The sequence below is a fragment of the Zophobas morio genome, unplaced genomic scaffold (genome assembly GCF_036711695.1).
Source record: "Zophobas morio isolate AGI-343-1 ecotype UQ-CSIRO unplaced genomic scaffold, CSIRO_AGI_Zmor_V1 ptg000026l, whole genome shotgun sequence".
NCBI classification, from domain to species: domain Eukaryota; kingdom Metazoa; phylum Arthropoda; class Insecta; order Coleoptera; family Tenebrionidae; genus Zophobas; species Zophobas morio.
The window spans coordinates 2,071,990-2,098,549 of record NW_026972131.1 but is presented as its reverse complement, the minus strand read 5'-3'; the positions used below and the strand labels follow the sequence as shown (position 1 = coordinate 2,098,549).

Below are 26,560 nucleotides of genomic sequence, written 5' to 3'. Positions count from 1 at the left end.
AGGATAATGGGAGTTATAGGTTGAGAGTTAAGACACGCCTCGATCAATGTCAAATAGGTATACATTCCCTCATATGTGAACAATGACTGCCCTATAACTCGTTTTACATGATATTTAATGGTCTTAATACCTGCTTCCCAAATTACACCAACGTGTGGTGAGCGAGGTGGGATAAAATGCATCAGATTTAATAACACCCAAATGTGTGACTCGTAATTCGCGAGTGACTCCCTTAAAATTTGATGCGTTAGCGGAGTAAATATTTGAAGGTTTCCCTCTTCGAGACATAAATCTTTTGAAGGCTCCAATAAAGGCTGACGAAGTACAGTCGGTGACTATTTCTAGGTGAATTGCCTTGGTGGCAAAACAAATACACAAACAAATATAAGCCTTTATAGACCTTTTTCCACGACCCCTCCCTTCTCGAATTAGAATTGGGCCGGCGTAATCGACCGCACAATTAAGGAATGGTCGTACTAGATTTACTCTACCTTCGGGTAAATTTCCCATTATTTCTTCATAGGGAATCGGTTTCGAACGTCTGTAAAGTACACATTCGTGGAGAATTTTTATAATTATTTCACATCCGCCGATATGCCAATGTGTTTGTCTAATAACTGCTAAAGTCGCTTGCGGTCCAGCATGTAACTGACGCAAGTGTGTCTGTAGTACAATTAATTTTGTAATATGGTGTAATTTTGGAATAACCAAAGGAAATTTTTTATCAAACAAAATATTTGCATTGACGAGTCTACCACCCACTCGTATTAATAAATTATCGTCTAGAAAGGGATTTAATTTGATTAAAGGACTAGATTTTGGTAAGGCATTACCTTTTATGAGACACTTGAATTCCTCAGGAAATGATTCCTGTTGGACTATTTTAATAATAACGTTAAGACTGTTATCAATTTTCTTTACAGTTAGTACGCCATTTACACTTTGTCTATATCTGACTCTGTTGTAAAATCGTAAACAAAAGGCTACTACGTTAATTAATTTTGAAAATGATGAGTACCTTAATAATAAATCTGATGGTGATTGACCTTTATTGTGTACTACTGCATTTGAATAGACGGCCTGACGTCGTTCTTCAATTTCGAAAATAATATTAGTTAGTACCTTAAGATCATTAGAATGTGTGACATTTTCACGTAATAAAATTGGATATAAATAAGAATGGATTTTTGAACCAACTAATAACTCGTCATTTAGGCTTTTCTGATTATATGATCTAAATGATGCATCAAACACAATACGTAATTGTGGCGTGGTACTTTCTTTAAGAACACCGTGGTGTGGTAAATAATAACTACGCGGATTATCAATTTCGTCTTCAGGAACTTGTTCCGCATGACCTGGTTGTAAATAGTTTGTAATTACTGCCGAAAAGGATAATTTAAAATTCTCGTCCTTTCGGAATTTGCATTCTAAAGATTTAAAAAGTTTTATGGCCCCTTCCTAAGATGTACCTAAGTTTGGGTTTTCCGCCTTGAACGGAAGTAGTACCGAATACCTTCCCATTTCTAAGCGTTTATGACCCTTCATAAATTTCTTTTCGCATAGGATTTCGTCGGCCGATTGAGGTTTTGCGGAAGTTTTAAATTCATCTAATTGCCAAAACTTTCCAACCATCTATTCTAGGACGGGTTGGACATAATAACAAGAACCCTGTTTTACAACCCCCGGATTATCTCCGTGAGCATTAACCACTGCCCAACCGAATTTAGTTTCCTGTAGAATAAAGTCCTTATTCAAACATCTCCGATTAGGCTGTAAAATTTCGAAGAAGGTTTGAGCACCTAGCAATAAATCTCTCGTCCCTTTGACATGAAATGCGGGATCTGCTGATTTGTTGTGGTGCGGAAATTCTAAATTAGCGATTGAAAATGACGTGGATGGTAAAAATTCCGAGATTTGTGGTAAAATAACACATGAAAGGTTTAAATGATAATGTTGGTAATTAGGAATAATTTTGATACTTGCTAATTGTGAGGCACTAGTATTACAACGGTTGACACCAGCGATTGACAAAACGTTCGGTTGTGATTTAAGATTTAATAATTTTCGCTCTGAAATAAAATTTAATTCGGAGCCGGTATCTAACAGTGGCCGCACTTGATGTTTATTTCCAAATTTACCATAAATTTGTACTTGGGCTGTTGGAAGTACTTTACTAAAATAAACTTGTTGAGAATTTGCCTTAAGAACGATGGATTGATCTGATTCAACTTGATTATTGTCACTACTAGTACTTGGTATTTCGTTCGGCTCGGGATTGTCTACATGCAACAACGTATTATGATGTCCTTTACAAATTTTACAGACATACGATGATTTACATTCCGCAACTTTATGACTGTTCTGAAAACAATTAGAACATAGTTTTTTGGACCTCACGATCCTTAACCTATCTGTTACCGTTAGGTTAATGAATTTTGCGCAACAAAATAAATTATGAGGATCAGAACAAAATGGGCACATTACTGATCTGTTTGAATTGGTATTTAAATTTGTTTTCTTGTTTTTATTTGTTGATTTTGCTGCTACTCTAAATGTTAATTCTGGCAGTTTTACATTAACAGCGCTATTTTGAACGATAGGAATATCATATTTTTTTTCAGATTTGGCTGAATATTTGGCTTCCAATGCCTTTAATTCGCACACAACGTTATAAAATTCCTTGTCAAAAGTGCTACATTGATCTGCCGTAGATGTTTGTTTTAAAATAATTTCCAGTTCCTCAATTTGACTTTGAATGTCGAAAAATTCGTCATAAATTGACCTGGTTCTAGTCAAATATTCTTGTATTTTTGACAAATAGATTGTACTTTCTTTAGATGACTTTAAATCGTTTATAAAGTTTTGAGCCATGGTTAATTTGAGTTTTAGCGCTTTCCGCTTAATATTTAAACCAGAAAGTTGTTCAGTAGTCATTGTTCACTAACGATCCAACGATAATCTACTTGACACTGATACGAAATACAGGACTAATGAAAAAAGGAATGAACTGCACTTACTGGTTGTCGTCAGATGTCACGATGCTCAGGATTGCCCTGGACGTGAAGCTGCCGAAGAAGTCGTCTACGGTCTGGCGATGCTGTTGTCGTCAGATGTCACGATGCTCAAGATTGCCTTGGACGTGAAGCTGCTGGCGAAGTCGTCTTGGACTTGAAGCTGCTGAAGAAGTCCTCTACAGTCTGGCGATGTGTCGTCGTCAGATGTCACGATGCTCAAGATTGCCTTGGACGTGAAGCTGCTGAAGAAGTCGTCTACGCTCCGCTTAATATTTAAACTGGTTGTCGTCAGATGTCACGATGCTCAGGATTGCCCTGGACGTGAAGCTGCCGAAGAAGTCGTCTACGGTCTGGCGATGTTGTCGTCTTCGGATGTCACGATGCTCAAGATTGCCTTGGACGTGAAGCTGTTGCCGAAGTCGTGTACGATTTGTGGATGTCGTCGTTGGATGTCACGATGCTCAAGATTTCCTTGGACGTGAAGCTGTTGCAGAAGTTCTGGGGATGCTGTCGTCGTCGAATGTCACGATGCTCAAGATTGTCTTGGACGTGAAGCTTTTATCGACGATACAGGCGAGAACAGTACCACTAATTCCGCGAGAAATCCGTTTCGAAGGACCAAAATTTTTTGCGCGAAATAAAAATCACCTTTTAGTTACACGGTTTCTTTAATCGCACAAAAATTATAAATTGCCGGTCTCTCGGGTCGGCACGTCTTTACCCTCTCGATACTTCTCGACGACTCCCCGAGAGAGTGAAATAATAAAAATTAGGTAAACTACCCTAAAACGGGTGGGAGTAGGGTGGACAAATTGGCTACGCCCAAACCCCTGTTCAGGTAAACTGAACAGACATGCTGATTCCAAAAATATAGCATGTTGATGGTCACGGAGCAACATTTTCGAAAAAATCGGTACGAAATGCGAATTTTTGAAAATTTCTAAAAATTTCGATATTTGAATAGTCGATTCCGGAAAAACGGTTGCAGTTATCAAAGAAACGAGGCCAGAAGTGAGTTCTAGAGCTCGAAATCCACAAGAAAATGTGTTTAGTTAAGTTTCGAAAATATCAAAATTTGACCAAAATTTGAAGAAGGGGGGACCATTGGAAAAATTTCACTTTTAAAAAAGTTGTCTAAAAATTGTGAAAAAATTCAGGAACGTGGATATCGACATACTGATTCCAAAAATATAACATGTTGTTGGTCACGGAGCAACATTTTCGAAAGAATCGGTACGAAATGCGAACTTTTGAAAATTTCTAAAAATTTCGATATTTCAGCGGTCGATTCCGGAAAAACGGATGCAGGCATCAAAGAAACGAGGGCAGAATTGAGTTCTAGAGCTCAAAATCTACAAGAAAATGTGTTTAGTTAAGTTTCGAAAATGTCAAAATTTGACCAAAATTTGAAGAAGTGGGGGACCATTGGAAAAATTTCACTTTTAAAAAAGTTGTCTAAAAATTGTGAAAAAATTCAGGGACGTGGATATCGACATACTGTTTCCAAAAATATAACATGTTGACGGTCACGGAACAACATTTTCGAAAGAATCGGTACAAAATGTGAATTTTTGAAAATTTCTAAAAATTTCGATATTTCAGCGGTCGATTCCGGAAAAACGGTTGCAGGTATCAAAAAAACGAGGGCGGAATTGAGTTCCAGAGCTCAAAATCTACAAGAAAATGTGTTTAGTTAAGTTTCGAAAATGTCAAAATTTGACCAAAATTTGAAGAAGGGGGGACCATTGGAAAAATTTCACTTTTAAAAAAGTTGTCTAAAAATTGTGAAAAGGATATCGACATACTGATTCCAAAAATATAACATGTTGACGGTCACGGAACAACATTTTCGAAAGAATCGGTACGAAATGCGAATTTTTGAAAATTTCTAATAATTTCGATATTTCAACGGTCCATTCCGGAAAAACGGTTGCAGTTATCAAAGAAACGAGGCCAGAAGTGAGTTCTAGAGCTCGAAATCCACAAGAAAATGTGTTTAGTTAAGTTTCGAAAATGTCAAAATTTACCAAAATTTGAAGAAGGGGGGACCATTGGAAAAATTTCACTTTTAAAAAAGTGGTCTAAAAATTGTGAAAAAATTCAGAGACGTAAATATCGACATGCTGATTCCAAAAATCTAGCATGTTGATGGTCACGGAGCAACATTTTCGAAAAAATCGGTACGAAATGCGAATTTTTCAAAATTTCTAAAAATTTCGATATTTCAACGGTCGATTCCGGAAAAACGGTTGCAGTTATCAAAGAAACGAGGCCGGAAGTGAGTTCTAGAGCTCGAAATCCACAAGAAAATGTGTTTAGTTAAGTTTCGAAAATGTCAAAATTTGACCAAAATTTGAAGAAGGGGGGACCATTGGAAAAATTTCACTTTTAAAAAAGTTGTCTAAAAATTGTGAAAAAATTCAGGGACATGGATATCGACATACTGATACCAAAAATTTAACATGTTGATGGTCACGGAGCAACATTTTCGAAAGAATCGGTATGAAATGCGAACTTTTGAAAATTTCTAAAAATTTCGATATTTCAGCGGTCGATTCCGGAAAAATGGTTGCAGTTATCAAAGAAACGAGGCCGGAAGTGAGTTCTAGAGCTCGAAATTGACAAGAAAATGTGTTTAGCTAAGTTTCGAAAATGTCAAAATTTGGCCGAAATTTGAAGAAGGGGGGATCATTGGAAAAATTTCACTTTTACAAAAGTTGTCTAAAAATTCTGGAAAAATTCAGGGACGTGGATATCGACATACTGATTCCAAAAATATAGCATGTTGATGGTCACGGAGCAACATTTTCGAAGAATCGGTACGAAATGCGAATTTTTGAAAATTTCTAAAAATTTCGATATTTCAACGGTCGATTCCGGAAAAACGGTTGCAGTTATCAAAGAAACGAGGCCGGAAGTGAGTTCAAAAGCTCGAAATCAGCAAGAAAATATGTTTAGTTAAGATTCGAAAATGTCAAAAATTTACTAAGATTTGAAAAAATTTCACTTTTAAAAAAGTTGTCTAAAAATTGTGAAAAAATTCAGGGACGTGGATATCGACTTGCTGATTTCAAAAATATATCATGTTGATGGTCACAAAGCAACATTTTCGAAAGAATCGGTACGAAATGCGAATTTTTGAAAATTTCTAAAAATTTTCGTTATTTCAACGGTCGATTCCGGAAAAACGGTTCCAGTTATTAAAGAAACGAGGCTGGAAGTGAGTTCTAGAGCTCGAAATCCACAAGAAAATGTGTTCAGTTAAGTTTCGAAAATGTCAAAAATTTAGCAAAATTTGAAGACGGGGGGGACCATTGGAAAAATTTCACTTGCCAAAATCAATTTTTTCTTAGCATATTCTAGCCCCGCCCACCTGCCCTGTTCTCATTCTAACGATTTTATTATTGTTCAGTATAAGATCCGCCTTTCATTGTGAGCAGATAAAATGAATCACTGGACTGGACTTGGGGTGCGTGGGCGGGGTTAATTATATGATCTTCTGTAGAATTACAATGGGAACTGATAGAAAAAAGTACGAATCGTAATTTTTTTGTTATGCTGATTGCAGAGATGTATTTCTTATTTCAGAAGAAAATAATGTGAGGGCGGACGGGTGGGCGGGACTAAGTTTAACTTTGTCCTGCAGAGCCTTGAAGCAAACAGTAGCCCCGCCCACCCGCCCTCTCTTTTCTTAGGGGATATGTCATCTGCCAAAATTATTCTTATCTTATCAAGAATTAGCCCCGCCCACCCGCCCTCTACTATTCTTGGAGGACATCCCACTTGCCAAAATCAGTTTTGTCTTAGCACATTCTAGCCCCGCCCACCTGCCCTGTTCTCATTCTAACGATTTTATTATTGTTCAGGATAAGATCCGCCTTTCATTGTGAGCAGATAAAATGAATCACTGGACTGGACCTGGGGTAGGTGGGCGGGGTTAATTATATGATCTTCTGTAGAATTACAATGGGAACTGATAGAAAAAAGCACGAATCGTAATTTTTTTTGTTATGCTAATTGCACAGATTTATTTCTTATTTCAGAAGAAAATAATGTGAGGACTAATGAATGGGCGGGGCTAAGTTTAACTTTGTCCTACAGAGCCTTGAAGCAAGCAGTAGCCCCGCCCACCCGCCCTCTCTTTTCTTAGGGGATATGTCATCTGCCAAAATGATTCTTATCTTACCAAGAACTAGCCCCGCCCACCCGCCCTCTACTATTCTTTTAGGACATCCCACCTACCAAACTCAGTTTTGTCTTAGCAGATTCTAGCCCCGCCCACCCGCGCTAGCTCATTCTAATAATTTTATTATTGTTCAGTATAAGATCCGCCTTTCATTGTGAGCAGATAAAATGAATCACTAGATTGGACTGGGGTGGGTGGGCGGGGTTAATTATATAATCTTCTGTAGAATCAGAATTATAACTAATAGAAGAAAGCACGAATCGTAATTTTTTTGTTACACGAATTGTACAGACTTATTTATTATTTCAGAAGAAAATAATGTGAGTGCGGCCGGGTGGGTGGGTGGGGCTAAGTTTAACTTTGTCCTACAGAGCCTTGAAGCAAGCAGTAGCCCCGCCCACCCGCCCTCTCTTTTCTTAGGGGATATGTCATCTGCCAAAATTATTCTTATCTTATCAAGAATTAGCCCCGCCCACCCGCCCTCTACTTTTCTTGGAGGACATCCCACTTGCCAAAATCAGTTTTGTCTTAGCACATTCTAGCCCCGCCCACCTGCCCTGTTCTCATTCTAATGACTTTATTATTGTTCAGGATAAGATCCGCCTTTCATTGTGAACAGACAAAATGAATCACTGGACTGGAGTTGGGTGGGTGGGTGGGGTTAATTATATGATCTTCTGTAGAATGAGAATTGGAACTAATAGAAGAAAGCACGAATCGTAATTTTTTTGTTACGCTAATTGCACATACTTATTTATTATTTCAGAAGAAAATAATGTGAGTACGGCCGGGTGGGTGGGTGGGGCTAAGTTTAACTTTGTCCTACAGAGTCTTGAAGCAAGCAGTAGCCCCGCCCACCCGCCCTCTCTTTTCTGAGGGGATAAGTCATCTGCCAAAATTATTCTTATCTTATCAAGAATTATCCCCGCCCACCCGCCTTCTACTATTCTTGGAGGACATCCCACTTGCCAAAATCAGTTTTGTCTTAGCACATTCTAGCCCCGCCCACCCGCCCTGTTCTCATTCTAACGATTTTATTATTGTTCAGTATAAGATCCGTCTTTCATTGTGAGCAGATAAAATGAATCACTGGACTGGACTTGGGGTGGGTGGGCGGGGTTAATTATATGATCTTCTGTAGAACGACAATGGGAACTGATAGAAAAAAGCACGAATCGTAATTTTTTTGTTATACTGATTCCAGAGATGTATTTCTTATATCAGAAGAAAATAATGTGAGGACGGACGGGTGGGCGGGACTAAGTTTAACTTTGTCCTGCAGAGCCTTGAAGCAAGCAGTAGCCCCGCCCACCCGCCCTCTCTTTTCTTAGGGGATATGTCTTCTGCCAAAATTATTCTTATCTTATCAAGAATTAGCCCCGCCCACCCGCCCTCTACTATTCTTGGAGGACATCCCACTTGCCAAACTCAGTTTTGTCTTAGCAGATTCTAGCCCCGCCCACCCGCGCTAGCTCATTCTAATAATTTTATTATTGTTCAGGATAAGATCCGTCTTTCATTGTGAGCAGATAAAATGAATCACTGAACTGGACTTGGGGTGGGTGGGCGGGGTTAATTATATGATCTTCTGTATAATAGGAATGGGAACTAATAGAAAAAAGCACGAATCGTAATTTTTTTGTTATGCTAATTGCACAGATTTATTTCTTATTTCAGAAGAAAATAATGCGAGGACTAATGAATGGGCGGGGCTAACTTTAACTTTGTCCTGCAGAGCCTTGAAGCAAGTAGTAGCCCCGCCCACCCGCCCTCTATTTTCTTAGGGGATATGCCATCTGCCAAAATGATTCTTATCTTACCAAGAACTAGCCCCGCCCACCCGCCCTCTACTATTCTTGGAGGACATCTCACTTACCAAAATCAGTTTTATATTAGCAGATCTTAGCACCGCCCACCCGCCCTGTTCTCATTCTAACGATTTTATGATTGTTCCCTATAAGATCCGCCTTTCATTGTGAGCAAATAAAATGAATCACTGGACTGGACTTGGGGTGGGTGGGCGGGGTTAATTATATGATCTTCTGTAGAATCAGAATTATAACTAATAGAAGAAAGCACGAATCGTATTTTTTTTTGTTACGCTAATTGCACATACTTATTTCTTATCTCAGAACAAAATAATGTGAGGACGGACGGGTGGGTGGGTGGGGCTAAGTTTAACTTTGTCCTACAGAGTCTTTGAAGCAAACAGTAGCCCCGCCCACCCGCCCTTTATTTGGAAAAATTTCACTTTTAAAAAAGTTGTCTAAAAATTTTGAAAAAATTCAGGGTCGTAGCTCTCGACATGCTGATTCCAAAAATATAGCATGTTGATGGTCACGGAGCAACATTTTCGGAAGAATCGGTAGGAAATGCGAATTTTTGAAAATTTCTAAAAATTTCGATATTTCAACGGTCGATTCCGACAAACCGGTTGCATTTATCAAAGAAACGAGGCCGGAAGTGGGTTCTAGAGCTCGAAATCCACAAGAAAATGTGTTTAGTTAAGTTTCGAAAATGTCAAAAATTTACCAAAATTTAAAGAAAGGAAAAATTTCACTTTTAAAAAAGTTGTCTAAAAATTCTGAAAAAAATCAGAGACGTGGATATCGACATGCTGATTTCAAAAATATAGCATATTGATGGTCACGGAGCAACATTTTCAAAGAATCGGTACGAAATGCGAATTTTTGAAAATTTCTAAAAATTTCGATATTTCAACGGTAGATTCCGGAAAAGCGGTTGCAGTTATCAAAGAAACGAGGCCGAAAGTGAGTTCTAGAGCTCGAAATCCACAAGAAAATGTGTTTAGTTAAGTTTCGAAAATGTCAAAAATTTACCAAAATTTGAAGAAGGGGGGACCATTGGAAAAATTTCACTTTTAAAAAAGTAGGCTAAAAATTCTGAAAAAATTCCGGGTCGTAGATCTCGACTGCTGATTCCAAAAATATAGCATGTTCAAGGTCACTAAATGGAATTTTTTTATTTCTAAAAATTTCGATATACTCTATACATACATATTAGAAGACCCATAGGCGTCGTACCGGGACGGCCTATGGGTTTCTTTCGTAACAGTATTTCCTCAATAAATCTACACAACTGAAATTTTCATTTTCATTGTTAACAATTGTAAAGCTTCGTGGAAAATGGTGATATTCCAGTACTGCTACTACTTTCAAAAATAAAGAAATAATTATACGAGAAAAAATGTATAGTTTCTAATTACGTACCTTTTTCATCAGGATGCTTCAGTCAAGAATGCCACAATTTCTAAAGTTGTCTTTTTAATTTAGAAAATAGATGAAAAAGAGAAACATTTTTTTCACTTTTCATAAAAGAATAGTATAAAATTTTGTAATTTCCAATAGTTTCAGCGAAGGGCCACCATTTAGTATTTGGTGATTACTAATTAACAACGCATTTTCTTATCGCCTATCGTATATAAAGTGCCTGAAAACACATTGATAGTCGATATTTACATTACCAGAATTTAATTCAAAAATGACCTGAGTTGCGTCTACAAAACAAGCACACGTGTGTACCGTTTGATCCCAAAATAACATGTTGATAATTAGTTATATGTTAAATTCATGACTATTTATTTTCAACCATTATAACTTCAAAAATAGTTATCGCAACAATTCTTTAAAATTATTATCTCAGCGATAAGAAGGATTCTCCTACATAAACAATCTCCCACCAAAAATATTTCCAAGTGATTCTTGATGAATCTTAGTCATTTTAGTGCCGTTGACAGAAATGAACGACAATAGTTAAGAATTATTGTTGAATATATATAATTATCACAATTGTTAAAAATAGTGTAGTTATTTTTTATCTTAATCAATATGCCGTCTTCGTATTGTTCCACGAGTCCAGGCGAAATCTCAATTTCAGATGGAGAAGTTGACGGTACAGACTACCTTCTAAGTAGTACAATTAGGCTCGACGAAAATTTGTTCCAAATATTTGGTAAGTCTAAATAACAGTAATAACCTATTTTCAATCAAACAATTTTTGACTTGAGACGTAAACAGAATAACTCCAAAAATTGGGACACTTAGCCACAAGATTTTAGTTTGATAGATGCTGTTGACACATTTTGGTTTATTTATCACAATGACTCTTTCATTATTTGTTATCAGTTTACTTAATAATTATATTAAGTCAGAGATTTTTTTTGCATTACACCATTACTCTTAATACAAAGTCATCCAAAACAGTTAACTCACTAGGAAAATAACAAAATCTGTTACCAGACAAATTCCAGCTGAATTTAACAATTTTTCAAGATAAGGAGAATTTTCTAGAATTAAAGAACATATACATCACTGCCCCTTTAAATAATTTTTAAACAGTTCCATCTATGCTTTTAAGTAAAGCATTAAGCATAAGACACGGTAATCACTAATTAAACATATATATTACATAATTGTTGAAGGTTATTTCGTCTTGACTTTTTAGAAGTTTTCATCATCATGATAACCCAATATGTAGGTTTATAAGATGCACAATAAATTCGACAGATTTGTTGTCAGTGTAAGTTATTAAACCTTTGAACTAATTTATTTGGTCGTTATTAACCTAGACGTACAAATTTAAATTTATAAAATATTATGGCTAAAGTAATGTTTGGCGATAACATAAAAAAATTGTCTATAACCATATTCTATATAATCGGCTTTCATGTTATTGTAGATGGTACAAAAGAAAGATTTTTATTATTAATATTATTATTATTACTAGTTCGTTGTAATATAGCAATAGTAAATATTTTATTCCATATTTTTGTTTAGTAATATAATTTTTTGTTAAATAACAATACCTACCTTAACGATAAGGTAAGTTTTGCTTACAACTTATCTGAAAGATAAACCATTAACGGCCACTTTAGACAATATGTTAACCAAGATTAAGTTAATAACTCAGTTAACGAGTTTTTAGGACCGTCTGATTGGCGTAGAGTCCGTCACATGGTACTTTAACTTTAATGAGCTTCTGTAAACCAGGTCGTATTAGTGTTATTGCTACTACACCAAAAACGTTCTTTCAAAATCAAAAATTTTAAAACCAATACTTCTCACACCGTCTGAAAAATTGGTGTGAAGTTGTTTGAAAAGAACTTGACTCACCCCTGAAGTACGATCACTTCAACAAATCCAGTATCTTTCATGTATTATACAATATTATTAAAATATATCTAAAATTTAATTTAATCTGTCCAGTAGGTTCGGAGATTACGTATCTAATAAAATGGCGAACAGACGATTGACAGACAATAGATAGTCGAAAACGGGAGACCTACTTTTACATACGTTACAAGCTATAAGCCGTCACCTTTTGTTTCTAACTGGTCCCATTAGCTCATTATAAAATATAGCTTTCTTTTATAAAATATTTCCTCCTGGTCTGCATTCCAAATGCTCGCGAATGTTAACATTTTTATCCTTTTTTATAATTTTCCAAGAAATATGTATTTCCAATGGAAATTTTTGTTGGAAAACTGTGTAAATTTATATCTTAAAAGGCCACGTTGTCTCTAATATTATGACTACTTTAAAACGACACGTGGATATAGCGTAAAACATTTATAGTAACAAACACTTCACAGATAATAATCAGTTCTTTATATCATTTTCTCCATTATTTGAAAAAAATAAGATAATATATGTTGCATCGGTAAGATTGTAGTATGCAGATAATATTGTATACAAAATACGAGCAATCAAAGATTAGCCAATGGAATTACTCAAGTATATTAATACTTGACTCGCACTTACTTACAACTACTACTACTATTATTACCACTAGTAGTACTATTATCATTAAAAACGGGGTGAAAATGAGGTGCTCTAATTGGAAAATCCAACCAAGTGGAGCTACGGATAACAGTAGTAGTAGTTGCTAAAATAAAACCAATTTTGGGCAAATGACATACCCTCCAAGAAAAAAGAGGGTAGGTGGGCGGGGCTAGTACCTGATAAGATAAGACTGTTTTTAGCAAATGACGTATCCTCTAAAAAATTTAATTAAATTATGATAACAGAAGACACTAGAAACTCCAAAGCACTTTCAAATTGTTTCCAAACATGAATACCTAGAACCTCAAGATTGTTTTAAATTTTTCAAAAAAAAACCGGGGTCTCAAAATTAACTCAAAAACTGGTCAGGTCAGAATTTTCATAAAATAGAACACCAAAGCCCTTCAAAATTGTTTCAAATAATTTACAAAAAAATCTCCATGGGGTCCCAAAATATACATAACCATATATTTGTAGATTCTAACTGAAATAGTAATTAATCATGGTCATGGGCGAGAGAAATATTAAGTAAAAGTTTTATTACTAGTTATTGTGATAATGAATGTGTTGTTTAGTTGTTAATCGTAGCAAAAGAATCAATTTTAAAATCTTTATAACTCAACCAAAATGTGAGAAGGAATTTGTTTTACTATTTTTCCCTTGTTTTTTAAATCAATATCTCAATTACAGTATAACCTCCATAATCCGAACCGACGATTATCCGAACATTCAGTAATCCGAACAGAGGCTAGTTGAACTCGATATCTCTTTAATCTGAACAAAAACTCTGTAATCCGAATTGAACTTGAAAACTTGCACCTACTTGCAAAAATTACGCAAGATTTTCTTCCTGTACGTGTTGTATTAAATTTTTTGAAATTTTAAAAAATGTGATATTTCAATACACTGAATTAATTATTATCTAATTCTGGAAAAAAAAGTTGAAGTTATCGAAGAAATGGGGCCGGAAGTGACTTCTGCGCCCTGAAATTTACAAGAAAAAGTATTTAGTTAAATTTCGAAAATCGTCGAAAATGGGTCGAAATTTGCTACTCTTCTAAGAAAATGTACTAGAACCGCCCACCCACCCTTTATTTTCTTAGAAGAGTAGGTTATCTGACAAAATCAATCTTTTCTTGGCAAGTATGAGACTGATTTTTGCAAATGACATATCCGCTGAGAAAATAAGGGTGGGTGGGCGGGGCTAGTACTTGTTAAGATAAGACTGACTTTGGCAGATGACCCATTCTTCTAAGAAAATAAAAGGTGGGTGGGCGGGGCTAGTACTTGTCAAGATGAGACTGATTTTGGCTTGGATTTTCTTAGAGGAATAAGTCATCTGCCAAAATCAGTCTTATCTTGACAAGCACTAGCCCCGCCCACCCACCCTTGTTTTCTAAGAGGATATGTCATTTGCCAAAATCAGTCTCATACTTGCGACGATAAGACTGATTTTGGCAGATGACCTATTTTTTATTTTCTTAGAAGAGTAGGTCATTGGCCAAGTGTTAGCCCCACCCACCCGCCCTTTATTTTCTTAGAGAGTAGATCATTTGCCAAAATCAGTCTTATCGTAGTGAGTACTATTAGATTTTTCAGTTTTTCGGTTTTTCAACTTTCGAATTTTTCAATTTCTCGCTTTTTAAATTTTCAGTTTTTTGATCTGTCTTTCGATTTTTGATTTCTCTGGACAACTGAAACAAACTTTCGATTTTTTAATTTTACAATTTTGGCAGTTTTCCGATTTCTCAATTATTTGATTTTTAAAAATATCGAGAAAATAGATGTTTACCTTTGAAAACTGGAGTTTCGAATTCGATTTTATAAGATTTGTTTTTTTTTTCAATTTTTCAATATCTCAATTTTCGATTTTCCGATTAAACAGTTGTACAATTTTCCGATTTCGCATTTATCCGATTTTCAATTTGTCATTTTTGATTTTTATTTTTTTTTATTTTTAGCAAGTACTAACCCCACCCACCCAGCCTTTACTTTCTTAGAAGAATAAGTCATCTGCCAAAATAAGTCTTATCTTGACAAGTACTAGCCCCGCCCACCCACCCTTGTTTTCTTAGAGGATATGTCATTTGCAAAAATCAGTCTCATACTTGCCAAGATAAGATTGATTTTGGCAGATGACCTACTCTTCTAAGAAAATAAAGGGTGGGTGGGCGGGGCTAGTACCTGTTCTTAGAAAAGTAGGTCATTTGTCAAAATGACTCTTATTTTGTCAAATACTAGCCTGGCCTACCCGCCTTTTATTTTCTTAGCGGGTAGGTTATTTGGCAAGTACTACCATAATGTAAAATTTCTTTTTTGAAAAAGTTGTCTAAAAATTCTGAAAAAATTCAAAGATGTATATATATATATCCCGACGTACTGATTCCAAAAATAAAGCATGTTTATGATAACGGAGCAATATTTTCGGAAAATTCGGTGTGAAATTCGAATTTTTGAAATTTTTAAAAATTGCAGCGGCCCAAAATCTACAAGTAAGTATTTAGTTAAATTCCGAAAATCGTCGAGAATGGGTCGAAATTTGTATAAGGGAGGTAAAACGATTACGTAATGGGAAATTTCATTTTTGAAAAAGTCATCTAAAAATTCCAATTAAATTCAGGGATATCGATCCCGACGTGTTGATTCCAAAAATACAGCATGGTTATATATTTTTTCGAATGTATCTATTATCCGTTGTTGGTTAAGAATATGTACTTTATTTCTCTTTAATAAAATGAAAGTTTCTAGCTTTATAAGCAAGCAGTAGCCCCGCCCACCCACCCCTTCTTTGTTCCAGTGACTACTCTTAATATTGTTCAATATTGGCAAGTTTAAATTCTATAAGGGGGATGCCCCTTTTTCCTTTTATCTTGTTTGAAATTTTAGCAAGACGCTAACATTGACTTAATGATTATATAACATCGGTTAAAATTTATTTATTCATCGTGTTCCTAAAGTACATCATGTCATTTCAAAAACTGATTTAGTAAATATTTATTGAACAATATGGCTCGAAATGTAATACACGTACCAAAACATGCACCTTTATCTGTGAATTGATATTTTTACTTTAACGTAGAGGGGTTGTCATAAAAAAAAATAAATTAATAAATTGTATAATTTATGAAAGAAATTGGAGTTGTTTAAAAAATAATGAATGTACGAACTCGTTAAAATGTTTTTTATTTTTCTTAGAAACAGGCTATTCTACTTTTATTTTAAACATAATCCCTTTAAATTTTCTGGAATTTGTTGAACTGAACACCGGTAGGATAATATTTAAACAATTTACATGCATTAAAATTAAAATTTCTTATTAAAAATTAAAAAATCAATTTTTATTGAAAAATACACACTAAAATATCGTGTATATATAGACTTTAGAGTATGCCCAGTAGTCTGATTCTTTGGACAAAAGTGTCATGTACTAGCAAATCTTTAGTCAGAAAAGTATTTCCATGACTTGCCTACAACCACGTATTAATAAAAAAATTGCACACTGCATAATGCCACTTAGGTAAAGTTAAGTTAAGGCAAATAATATATAGATATAAAATTTATACATTTATCTTTTAGAACAATTATTGTTATCGTGGAATCGATACGCCAAATACTCCACATATAGACAACACACTATACACAATACTCAAACTACTTGGTGCAAATAGCACGACCACAAGAAGGGATTGACATAAGCTATGTGAAAACAACGTAAAATATAAAAGGAGGCATTGTTAAATTCGTGGCCGAATATCGAAAATAACATGTAACAACGTTTTTTCATAGTGTTTTTGTATAATAAAAAAATAGATGCGAAAACTTTTCTTGTCAATTGTTGGACTTATAATTGGACCACGTTAACCAAAAACGTACTAAGCGACAAAATTGCAAAGTAAACTTTCATTAAAAACTAAAAATTTGTATTAATGTCTGAATAAAATTTTTGCCTTAAGAATACATGACTTGATGAATGTAGTCTATTTTGTTAATGGCATCAAAAATACCCAGTCTTTTACAGTTTTAAAGAAGCATTTTGGCGCTTGGTTCTTTTTTGAGAAAACCATGATATTAAATTTATTATTCCGTAAAAAGGCACTAAGTAATTTTTTCAAAAATATTATATATATTTATATTAATTTAACGACCTGCTATAAAAAGGAATATATGCCATGAAACAAAAACAAAAATGATTAAGTTAAATTTGTTTCCCCTAATTCGAAATCAATATCATTTGAAAAACCCTCCACATAAAATTCACAGTTTATTCCCCGTAAGTTTCTGTAAAAGAATAAAAAGACATAATGTTTTTAGATCTACCAACTTTTTACGTGATATTGCTTTTCCATTGGGCCATAATGTAGACAATTTTCCAAAATTTTTAGAAGTCTTTTCCTTTTATGCATCAAAACTTCATTGTAGATCTCATTTTCCTGATTACTTTTCATAAAAGTAGAAAACAGTTTAACTTTAGTAAGTTTAATCACTCTTGTTTTCAAGCATCTAATCTTTTGTTCATGTATGCCTTCTATTTGTGACACTAGACTCTAAATCGGCTTCAATACAAAAATGTTCTTTCTGCATAAACTAAACAATAAGTGGATTTTTCTTTCTACATTTTAAAATAATATTAGTGTAATCTTGTGGCGTATATACTTAATGACTCCAAAATCTTTGTCATTTGGTAAAAAACTATGTTCCGAAACAAAAAATTTCAAATAAATCGTTTGTTAAGTGGAATGTTGCTACAAAATTGATTTTAGCATGAATACAGTTTTTATATTACTATTTTGACGCCCACAAGAGTCAGACCACAGAGGCAGTTCTGTTATATCCTTTTTGGTAAAATTTTCAGTAGGTATTAAGCTCTTAAGACAAGATCCCACCTTTTGTGCGCCACGACCTATTTTTTTTTTTTTTTCAAATAAAATAGTGTCCTTTCCTTGTTTTACCGGAGTAAATACCCTCGTTATAAATCCAAAATTGACGCTTATAAAACACTAAGTTTTCCGGAAAAAAATCCTTGCCCGGCAACCTTTTCAAAAACGGGTACTTAAGCATAATCACCGACCGATACTTAAGCATAATCATTAATCACCGACCGATACCTACTCAATTTTATCAAAACTGAATGGAATCATCTAATTTTTTTATCACCAAAATTGCAAAATTTCTCAAGTAAGATACTAGTTGTCAAGGGGACCACTCTTGATTTTGTTTATGCCAAAGCATCAAGGTCGACTATTTATTAATACTCCCTCGTAAAATGTTGTAAGAGGGGCATGTAACACATTTGTTTAAAAAAAAACCTCAAGAATTAAATTTTACAACAATGTTATAAGGGGATTGACTTCTTCTAGGGACAATTCTTAAAAATATCTATGGTCAACAGTGTTAATGTTATACTAAATAAGTACATGTATGGTTTACTTGCAAAAGAAACGGAAAGGTCACATTAAACATTTGTTTTGAGTTTTTGGAAATCTTGGTTAAATTAGTACTTCATTACAATTTTCTTTCATATTTAATAACCTCTGACATTTTTGACAATTAAAAATACGTATCTATGAAATTTGTTTAAATGCAAACTTGTATTCAAAATAATTAAAACATATAAAACGTATATGTCTTAAATAACAGTTTTAATGACAATTTCAACATTAAAAGTAGACGTTTCTGTAATTAGGAAAAAAACTGGCGTTACTGAGGCAACATTCACTTTTAATCCTAGGATTTAAAAGTCGTTTATGATAGGATTAAAAACAAATAATAATTAATCTCAAACTATATTTTTTCGTCAATGTTATTAATAATTAAACACATCACATAATTTCTAAATTTTAAAATTGACATTTATAAATGTAAAATTAGAACAAACATTAAGAAACTCAAGTCAGTCATCTTAGCTGAATAAACCTGTATATTTTACAAAATTAGCAAAATTAAATTTTATAATTTTTCGAAATAGCCCTATTCGAATAATCTGATTTGTTCCTTGTACTTCAAGGGCGAGGGAAGTTCTGTTTAAATAAATTTAAACCAGTTTTTTGTTAAGTATTTTCTACATTTAAAGTTGATAAGTATTGCAATTTTTACATTGCTAAAAAAATCAAGAAAATTACCCGCTTCAGTCACTGACTTTCTATCTGTAATTAATGAGATAGATTCACCCTGTATATATTTTCAGTAAGCGAAAAGTGTTTACAGTTACGTTTCAAGCAAAATAAAAACATCACGACATAAAATATTTATGTGAAATATATTTTGAAACAATAACAAAATTATTAATCGCTGACGAAAATACAGCGTAACTCATGCTTTCCAAGTAGTGTGAAGTATGTTTGTTTCATTTTTATTATGATTTACGTTTTTATTTGAACAAATACATATTTTTACTTAATTTATTATATCACTTGTAAAAATTCTGGATAAAGTTTTGACAAAAATCTTTACATTTTCAATTATTCCGAAGTATTAGTATTATGTTTTTTATGACAAATGAAAAATCGAGTTATCGAAGTTTGAGTATATAAAATATTTATGGGGATTGTTACTGTTATTATTACTGATTTTAATGTAAAGCAAAAAATTGTAAAAGCATAAACAATACGAAGTTTTTAACGTGAACAAGAACAAAGTGGTTAGTCATATTATTATTGACCAAAGTTGTAGATAAAATTGTAACAATCGAAACTTCGAAGCACACAACAATTCCATTCTGATTAGTGTGTATTTTTTTCTAAAATCGATATAAAATTAACATGAGACAGTCATTAGAGGTTTACTCTAACTAAAACCGACAACGAGCAATAATTTTATTTTCAAATTTTTTGTTACGCAGTCCATGGTTCATAATTATTAATTAAATATGGATCAGTTTAAAGATTTTGATGTATTGCTGTAGCGAATAGAAATCAAAATCAACCATGTTAGTTGATTATGTGGAATTTTTATAAGACTTTAGAATACGTCATTGGAAAAAAGAAGTCAGGTGGACAGTACAAGTTGGAAAAAGCAGTTGTTCATCGTTAATAATTTGGAAAATTTTACGAGTTTTCGAAGAAGTCAGGTCGAAAATAACTTCTGGAGGTCGAAATCTACTAAAAAATCTCTTAAGATAATTTTCGAAGGTGATAAAATAAGGTCCAAATTTTCGTGAGTTTGCAGCTTTGGAAAGTAGAGCTTTTGAAAAAGTTAAAGTGTAAAATGGTGTTGTACAATTGTTTTATCGTCTATATGATGCACAAAATTTCAGAACGATCAGTCCAATAATTTCGAAAATTATCTTTCTAATACAAAATCGCCACAGACTACAGGCAGACAGCAACGGGCGACCTATTTTCGAAAGGGATTATTGTCTCAATAAAAGTGAAGAATTTTAAAACTATAATAAAGATAATATACCCAGTAACAACAGCGTATCACTGCGCTAAACCGGAAATATATATGTGTAGTTATAAGTGTTCAAAATTTTTGGCAGACGACATAATTCCATAAAATTGAGATTAATTAGGCAATAAAAAGTAATTTTCAAACGAAAAGAAATAAAAAGGAAAAAGAAGGCGTTTTGACGAAATTGGCCTTGTTTTACTACAACTTGTCGTCTGAGAACTTGTTTGATCTACAGACCAGAGCGCGCTCAGGCCAATGTCGACTCTAAGCGTTCGGAAGCGATTTGGTTGGTTTGGACTATAATTTCTGCGGGAAATAGTTATTTGGTAGGTTTTTATAACGACTAAGTGAATATTTTTGGTACATGTTCAGATGATTTTACATATTTTGTTTAACTAAGAATTAATTCTTTATTTGTGTTTTATACTAGCAAAACGTCTTAAGCTAAGAATATTGTTGAAATCGTAATAATCCAATGGATTTTTTTCGGGAAAATGTTTTGGAAACACTGTGTTCTATTTTGTATGAATTTTTAAATTTTTATAGTGACAATTTTTGTGGTTGTTTTCGATACAAAAATTGAAACCTTAAAAAATCGTAAAACTGAAACATTGTAAAATCGAAATTTCGAAAAAATGAAAATCCAAAAATGAAATAAAATCGAAAAAATGTAAAATTCAAAAAACTAAAATCTAAAAACCGAATAACGAAAAATCGAGAAATCGAAACTCCCAAATTTAAAAAATCGGATAACTGAAAAATCGAAACATCGAAAAACTGGAAAATGGAAAAACCAAGAAATCGAAAAACGAAAAGATCAAGAAATAGGCCAAAATCGAAAAGTTAAAAATCGAACAATTTATAAATTGTGAAATTGACAAACAAAATATCGAAAGATCCAAATCTCGATAAATCGAGAAATCAAAAAACTTAAAAATTCGAAAAATTGAAAAATTGAGAGATCGAAAGATCAAAAGAACAAGAAATCGAAAATTGATGAAGTCGAAAAATCGAAGAATAGAGAAATCGACAAACAAAAAGTTAATAGTTGAAAAATTGAAAAAGCGGAAAAATCAAAAAACGCAAAAATGGAAAACTGGAAAAACTGAGAAACCGAAATAGGCCAAAATAAAAAATTGAAAAACTGATAAATCGAAAACCCGAGCAATAAAATCTCGATAAATCGGGAATAAAAAATTAACAAATCGGAAAATTTAAAAACAGAACATCTAAAACCAGGAAATCGAAAAATCGAAAGATTAAGAAATATTGAAAAATTAAAATATCAAAAGATTGAAAAATCTAAAATTTAAAAATCCAAAAATTGAAAAATCGAAAAAGTAAAAAGGTAGACACATCGAAAAATCTAGAAGTCAAAAATAGAAAAGCCGAAGAATTGAAATATTGAAAAATCCTAAAACTGAAATATCTAAGAACTGAAAAATCGAAAAATCAAAAAATGAAATCGAAAAATAGAAACCTTAAAAAATCGAAAAATTGAAAAATCAAAAACCTGAAAAATCAAACAATTAAAGAATTGAAGAACAGGAAAATCGAAACATCCACTAATTGAAAAATCGAAAAATTGAGAGTTTATAAAAGTCAAATTTGAAAAATTGAAAAATCGAAAATTTGAAAAAACGACAATTGAAAAACAGAAAATCTAAAACCGGGAAGTCGAAAAATCAAAAGATTAAGAAATCGAAACATGTGAAAAATTCTAAAACTTGGAAAAATTCAAATATCGAAGAACTGAAAAGAAAAATCGAGAAATCGAAAAATTGAAAAATCGAAAAAGTAAAAAAATCGACACATCGAAAATTCCAGAAGCCAAAAATCGAAAAGTCGAAGAATCAAAATATTGAAAAACTGAAAGATGGAAAACTGAAAAATCCGAAAACTTAAATATCCAAAAACTGAAAACCTAAAAAGTCGAAAAAAAATCCAAAAAGTGAAGTCGAAAAATCGAAACCTAAAAAAACGAAAAATTAGAAAATTAAAGAATTGAAGAACAGAAAAATCGAAACACTCGAAGGTCAAGAAATGGGAAAATCAAAACATCGATTAATTGAGAAAACGAAAAATTGACAGTTTATAAATGTCAAATTTGAAAAATTGAAAAATCAAAAATTTGAAAAAACGACAATTGAAAAACAAAAAATCTAAAACCGGGAAGTCGAAAAATCGAAAGATTAAGAAATCGAAACATTTGAAAATTGAAAAAGTAGAAAGTCGACACATCAAAAAATCCAGCAGTCAAAAATGGAAAAGTCGAAGAACAGAAATATTGAAAAATCCCAAAACTGAAAAATGAAAGAAAAACCGACGAATCGAAAAACTGAAAAATCCCAAAACTGACATATCAAAAAACTGAGAATCTAAAGAATCGAAAAATTGAGAAATCGAAAAAGTAACAAAATGGACACATCGAAAAATCCAGAAGCCGAAAATCGAAAAGTCGAAGACTCGAAATATTGAAAAATCCCAAAACGGAAATATCGAAAAACTGAAAAATAGAAAACCTGAAAAATCCGAAAACTGGGAGCCTAAAAAGTTGGAAAATTGAGCAAAATCCAAAAAGTGAAGTCGAAAAATCGAAACCTTAAAAAAACTAAGAAATGAAAAATCAAAAAAGTGAATTCGAAAAATAGAAACCTTAAAAAATCGAAAAATTAAAAAATCAAAAACCTGAAAAATCAAAAATTAAAGAATTGAAGAACAGGAAAATCGATACACTCGAAGGTCAAGAAATGGGAAAATCAAAACATCGATTAATTGAAAAATCGAAAAATTGAGAGTTTATAAAAGTCAAATTTGAAAAATTAAAAAATCGAAAATTTGACAAAATGACAACTGAAAAACATTAATCCAAAGTCGGAAAGTCGAAAAATCAAAAGATTAAGAAATCCAAACATTTGAAAAATTCGAAAACTTCGAAAAAATTGAAATATCGAAGAACTGAAATGAAAAATCGACACATTGAAAAATCCAGGAGTCAAAAATCGAAAAGTCGAAGAATCGAAATATTAAAAAATCCCAAAACTAAAATATCGTAAAAATGAAAAATGAAAGAAAAACTAAAATTGGAAACTAAATCGGGAAATCAAAACATTGAAAAATCGAAAAATTTAGAACGACAATTGAAAACAGAAAATCTAAAACCGAGAAGTCGAAAAATCGAAAGATTAAGCAATCGAAAAATTAAAAAATCGACACATCGAAAACTCCAGAATCCAAAAATCGAAATATCGAAAAATCCCAAAACTGAAATATCGAAAAACTGAAAAATGAAAGAAAAACTGAAAAATGGAAAACCTGGAAAATCCGAAAACTGAAATATCCAAAAAATGAAGTCGAAAAATCGAAACCTTAAAAAATCTAAAAAATGAGAAATCAAAAACCTGAAAGATTGAGAAATTAAAGAATTGAAGAACAGGAATATGGAAACCCTGGAAAGTCAAGACATAGGAAAATAAAAACATCGATTAATTGAGAAATCGAAAAATTGACAGTTTATAAATGTCAAATTTGAAAAATTGAAAAATCGAAAATTTGAAACAACTAGAATTGAAAAACAGAGAATTTAAAACCGGGTAGTCGAAAAATCGATTAAAAAATCGAAACATTTGAAAAATTGAAATCTAAAAGAGCTAAAATGAAAAATCGAGAAATCGAAAAATCTTAAAGTTTAAACATTCAAAAATTAAAATACCAAAAAATTGAAAAATCTAAAATTCAAAAATCGAAAAAGTAAAAAGTCGACACATCGAAAAATCCAGATGTCAAAAATGGAAAAGTCGAAGAACAGAAATATTGAAAAATCCCAAAACTGAAATATCAAAAAACTGAGAATCTAAAGAATCAAAAAATTGAGAAATCGAAAAAATAAAAAAGTGGACACATCGAAAAATCCAGAAGCCGAAAATCGAAAAGTCGAAGACTCGAAATATTGAAAAATCCCAACACTCAAATATCGAAAAACTGAAAAATGAAAGAAAAACTGAAAAATGGAAAACCTGAAAAATCCGAAAACTGAAAACCTAAGAAGTCTAAACATTGAGCAATCGAAAAATCCAAAAAGTGAAACCTTAAAAAAATTAAAGAATTGAAGAACAGGAATATCGAAACCCTCGAAAGTCAAGAAATGGGAAAATCAAAACATCAATTAATTGAAAAATCGAAAATTGACAGTTTATAAATGTCAAACTTGAAAATTTGGAAAATCGAAAATTTGAAAAAACGACAATTGAAAAACAGAAAATCTAAAACCGAGAAGTCGAAAAATCGATAGATTAAGAAATCAAAACATTTGAAAAATTCGAAAACTTGAAAAACTGAAATATCGAAGAATTGAAATGAAAAATCGAGAAATCGGAAAATCTAAAATTTTAAATATTGAAAAGTCGAAGAACAGAAATATTGAAAAATCCCAATATCGAAAAACTGAAAAATTATAGAAAAACTGACGAATCGAAAAACTGAAATATCCAAAAACTGAGAATCTAAAGAATCGAAAAATCAAAAAGTGAAGTCGAAATATCGAAACCTTAAAAAAATCGAAAAATTGAATAATAAGTAAACTGAAAAATCCCAAAACTGAAATGTTCAAAAACTGAGAAATAAAAAACTGAAAAACTGAGAAATCGAAAAATCAAAAAAGTGAAGTTGAAAAAATCGAAACCTGAAAAATCAATTAATTGAAAAATCGACAAATAAAGAGTTTATAAAAGTCAAAAACTGAAAAATCGAAATATTTAACAATTGTAAAATTGAAGAGAAAAACTGAAAACCGAGAACTTGAAAAATTGGGAAATTCAAAAATCCAAAAATTTAATATTAAATAGAAGTAAACTGAAAAGTCCCCAAACTAAAATTTCGAAAAACTGAGAATTCGAAAGTTGAAACGGCAAGAAATTATGGTCGAAATCGGTTAGGATGTGTATCAGATCACAGATCATGGCTTATAAATCAAATCCTTTCCGAGCGCTTAGAGTCGACATTGGCCTGAGTGCGCTCTGGTCTGTAGATCAAACAAGTTCTCAGACGACGAACTGTAATTCGGGTGACCTGAATAACCGAGAAATCAAAACATCAAGGAAAACAAAAAAATTAACGGAAAATCTAGAACTTAAAGATTGAAAAATTAAAATACCTATCGAAAAATTGAAAAACCGAGAAATCGAAACATCAAAAAATGGAAAAATTGAAGAACCGAAAGATTGTAAAATCTGAAATACTGAAAAACTGAAAAATGGAAGGAAAATTGAAAAATCGAAAAAGTGAAAAAATTCAATTCTGAAATCTTGAAAAACTGAAAAATGGAAAGAAAATTGAAAAATCGGAAAAGTGAAAAAATCCAAAACTGAAACATTGAAAAATTCAGAAATCAAAAAATTGAAAAATCACAATTGAAGAAAGAATTGAAAAATTAAGAAATAGAGAAATGGGAAAATCAAAAAATCAGTTATTTGAAAAATTGAGAACTGAAAAATAAAAAAAATTAAAAATCGTAAAACTGAAATATCGTAAAGTGAATAAATTGAAAAACTGAAAATTTTTGAAAAAAATCGTATCAAAAACTAAAAATTCAAAAAATCGAGAAATTGAACAACCAAAAAATCAAAACATTGAAATCCCAGTAAGTTGATAAATAGGAAAATTTAAAAAACAAAAATTTTAAAAATCCAAGAATTGAACAACAAAAAAAATCTAAGCCTGAAAACTCAGAAAATGGAATGATCGAAAACAAAAAATCTAAAATTAAAAAATTCGACAAATTCAAAAATCATGGAACTGAAAAATCGAAAAGTCGAGATAGTGAGAAATCTAAAAACCTAAAACTTTAAAAACTGAAAAATTAAAATATCGAAAAATCTAAAAACCGAGAAAACAATATCAAAAATTTGAAAAATTGAAGAAACGAAATATTGCAAAATTCCAAAGCTGAAATATTGAAAAACCTAAAAATGGAAGGAAAATTAAAGAATCGAAACAGTGAAAAAATCCCAAACTGAAACATTGAAAAATTGAGAAATGGAGAAATGGGAAAATAAAAAAAATTGGTCTAAAGAGTTTAGACAGTACTTCCCTCGCTACCGGAAACGTGACGACTGCATGCCTATTATGTTTTTTTTCACAGTAGATTTCACCCTGTATATCCGAATCCA

At 32.4% G+C, this 26,560-nt stretch overlaps 1 protein-coding gene across 8 annotated transcripts in view; it reads left to right on the top strand.

The window, feature by feature from the left end:
• The window catches only part of LOC135136657 (hepatocyte nuclear factor 4-gamma), a 68,818-nt gene that overhangs the window by 2,460 nt on the left and 39,798 nt on the right, over positions 1-26,560 (top strand). For 3 of the 8 annotated variants that reach the window (XM_064066050.1, XM_064066043.1, XM_064066042.1), the window contains exon 1: positions 10,950-11,175. The exons of 2 other annotated variants lie outside the window; for them this stretch is intronic. In XM_064066050.1, the coding sequence (XP_063922120.1) occupies positions 11,052-11,175 (124 nt within the window). In that variant the 5' untranslated portion in view covers positions 10,950-11,051. Of the gene's footprint in view, positions 1-10,948; positions 11,176-26,560 lie in introns of those variants that run through there. 3 more of the 8 variants (XM_064066041.1, XM_064066040.1, XM_064066051.1) reach the window with 2 other exon arrangements.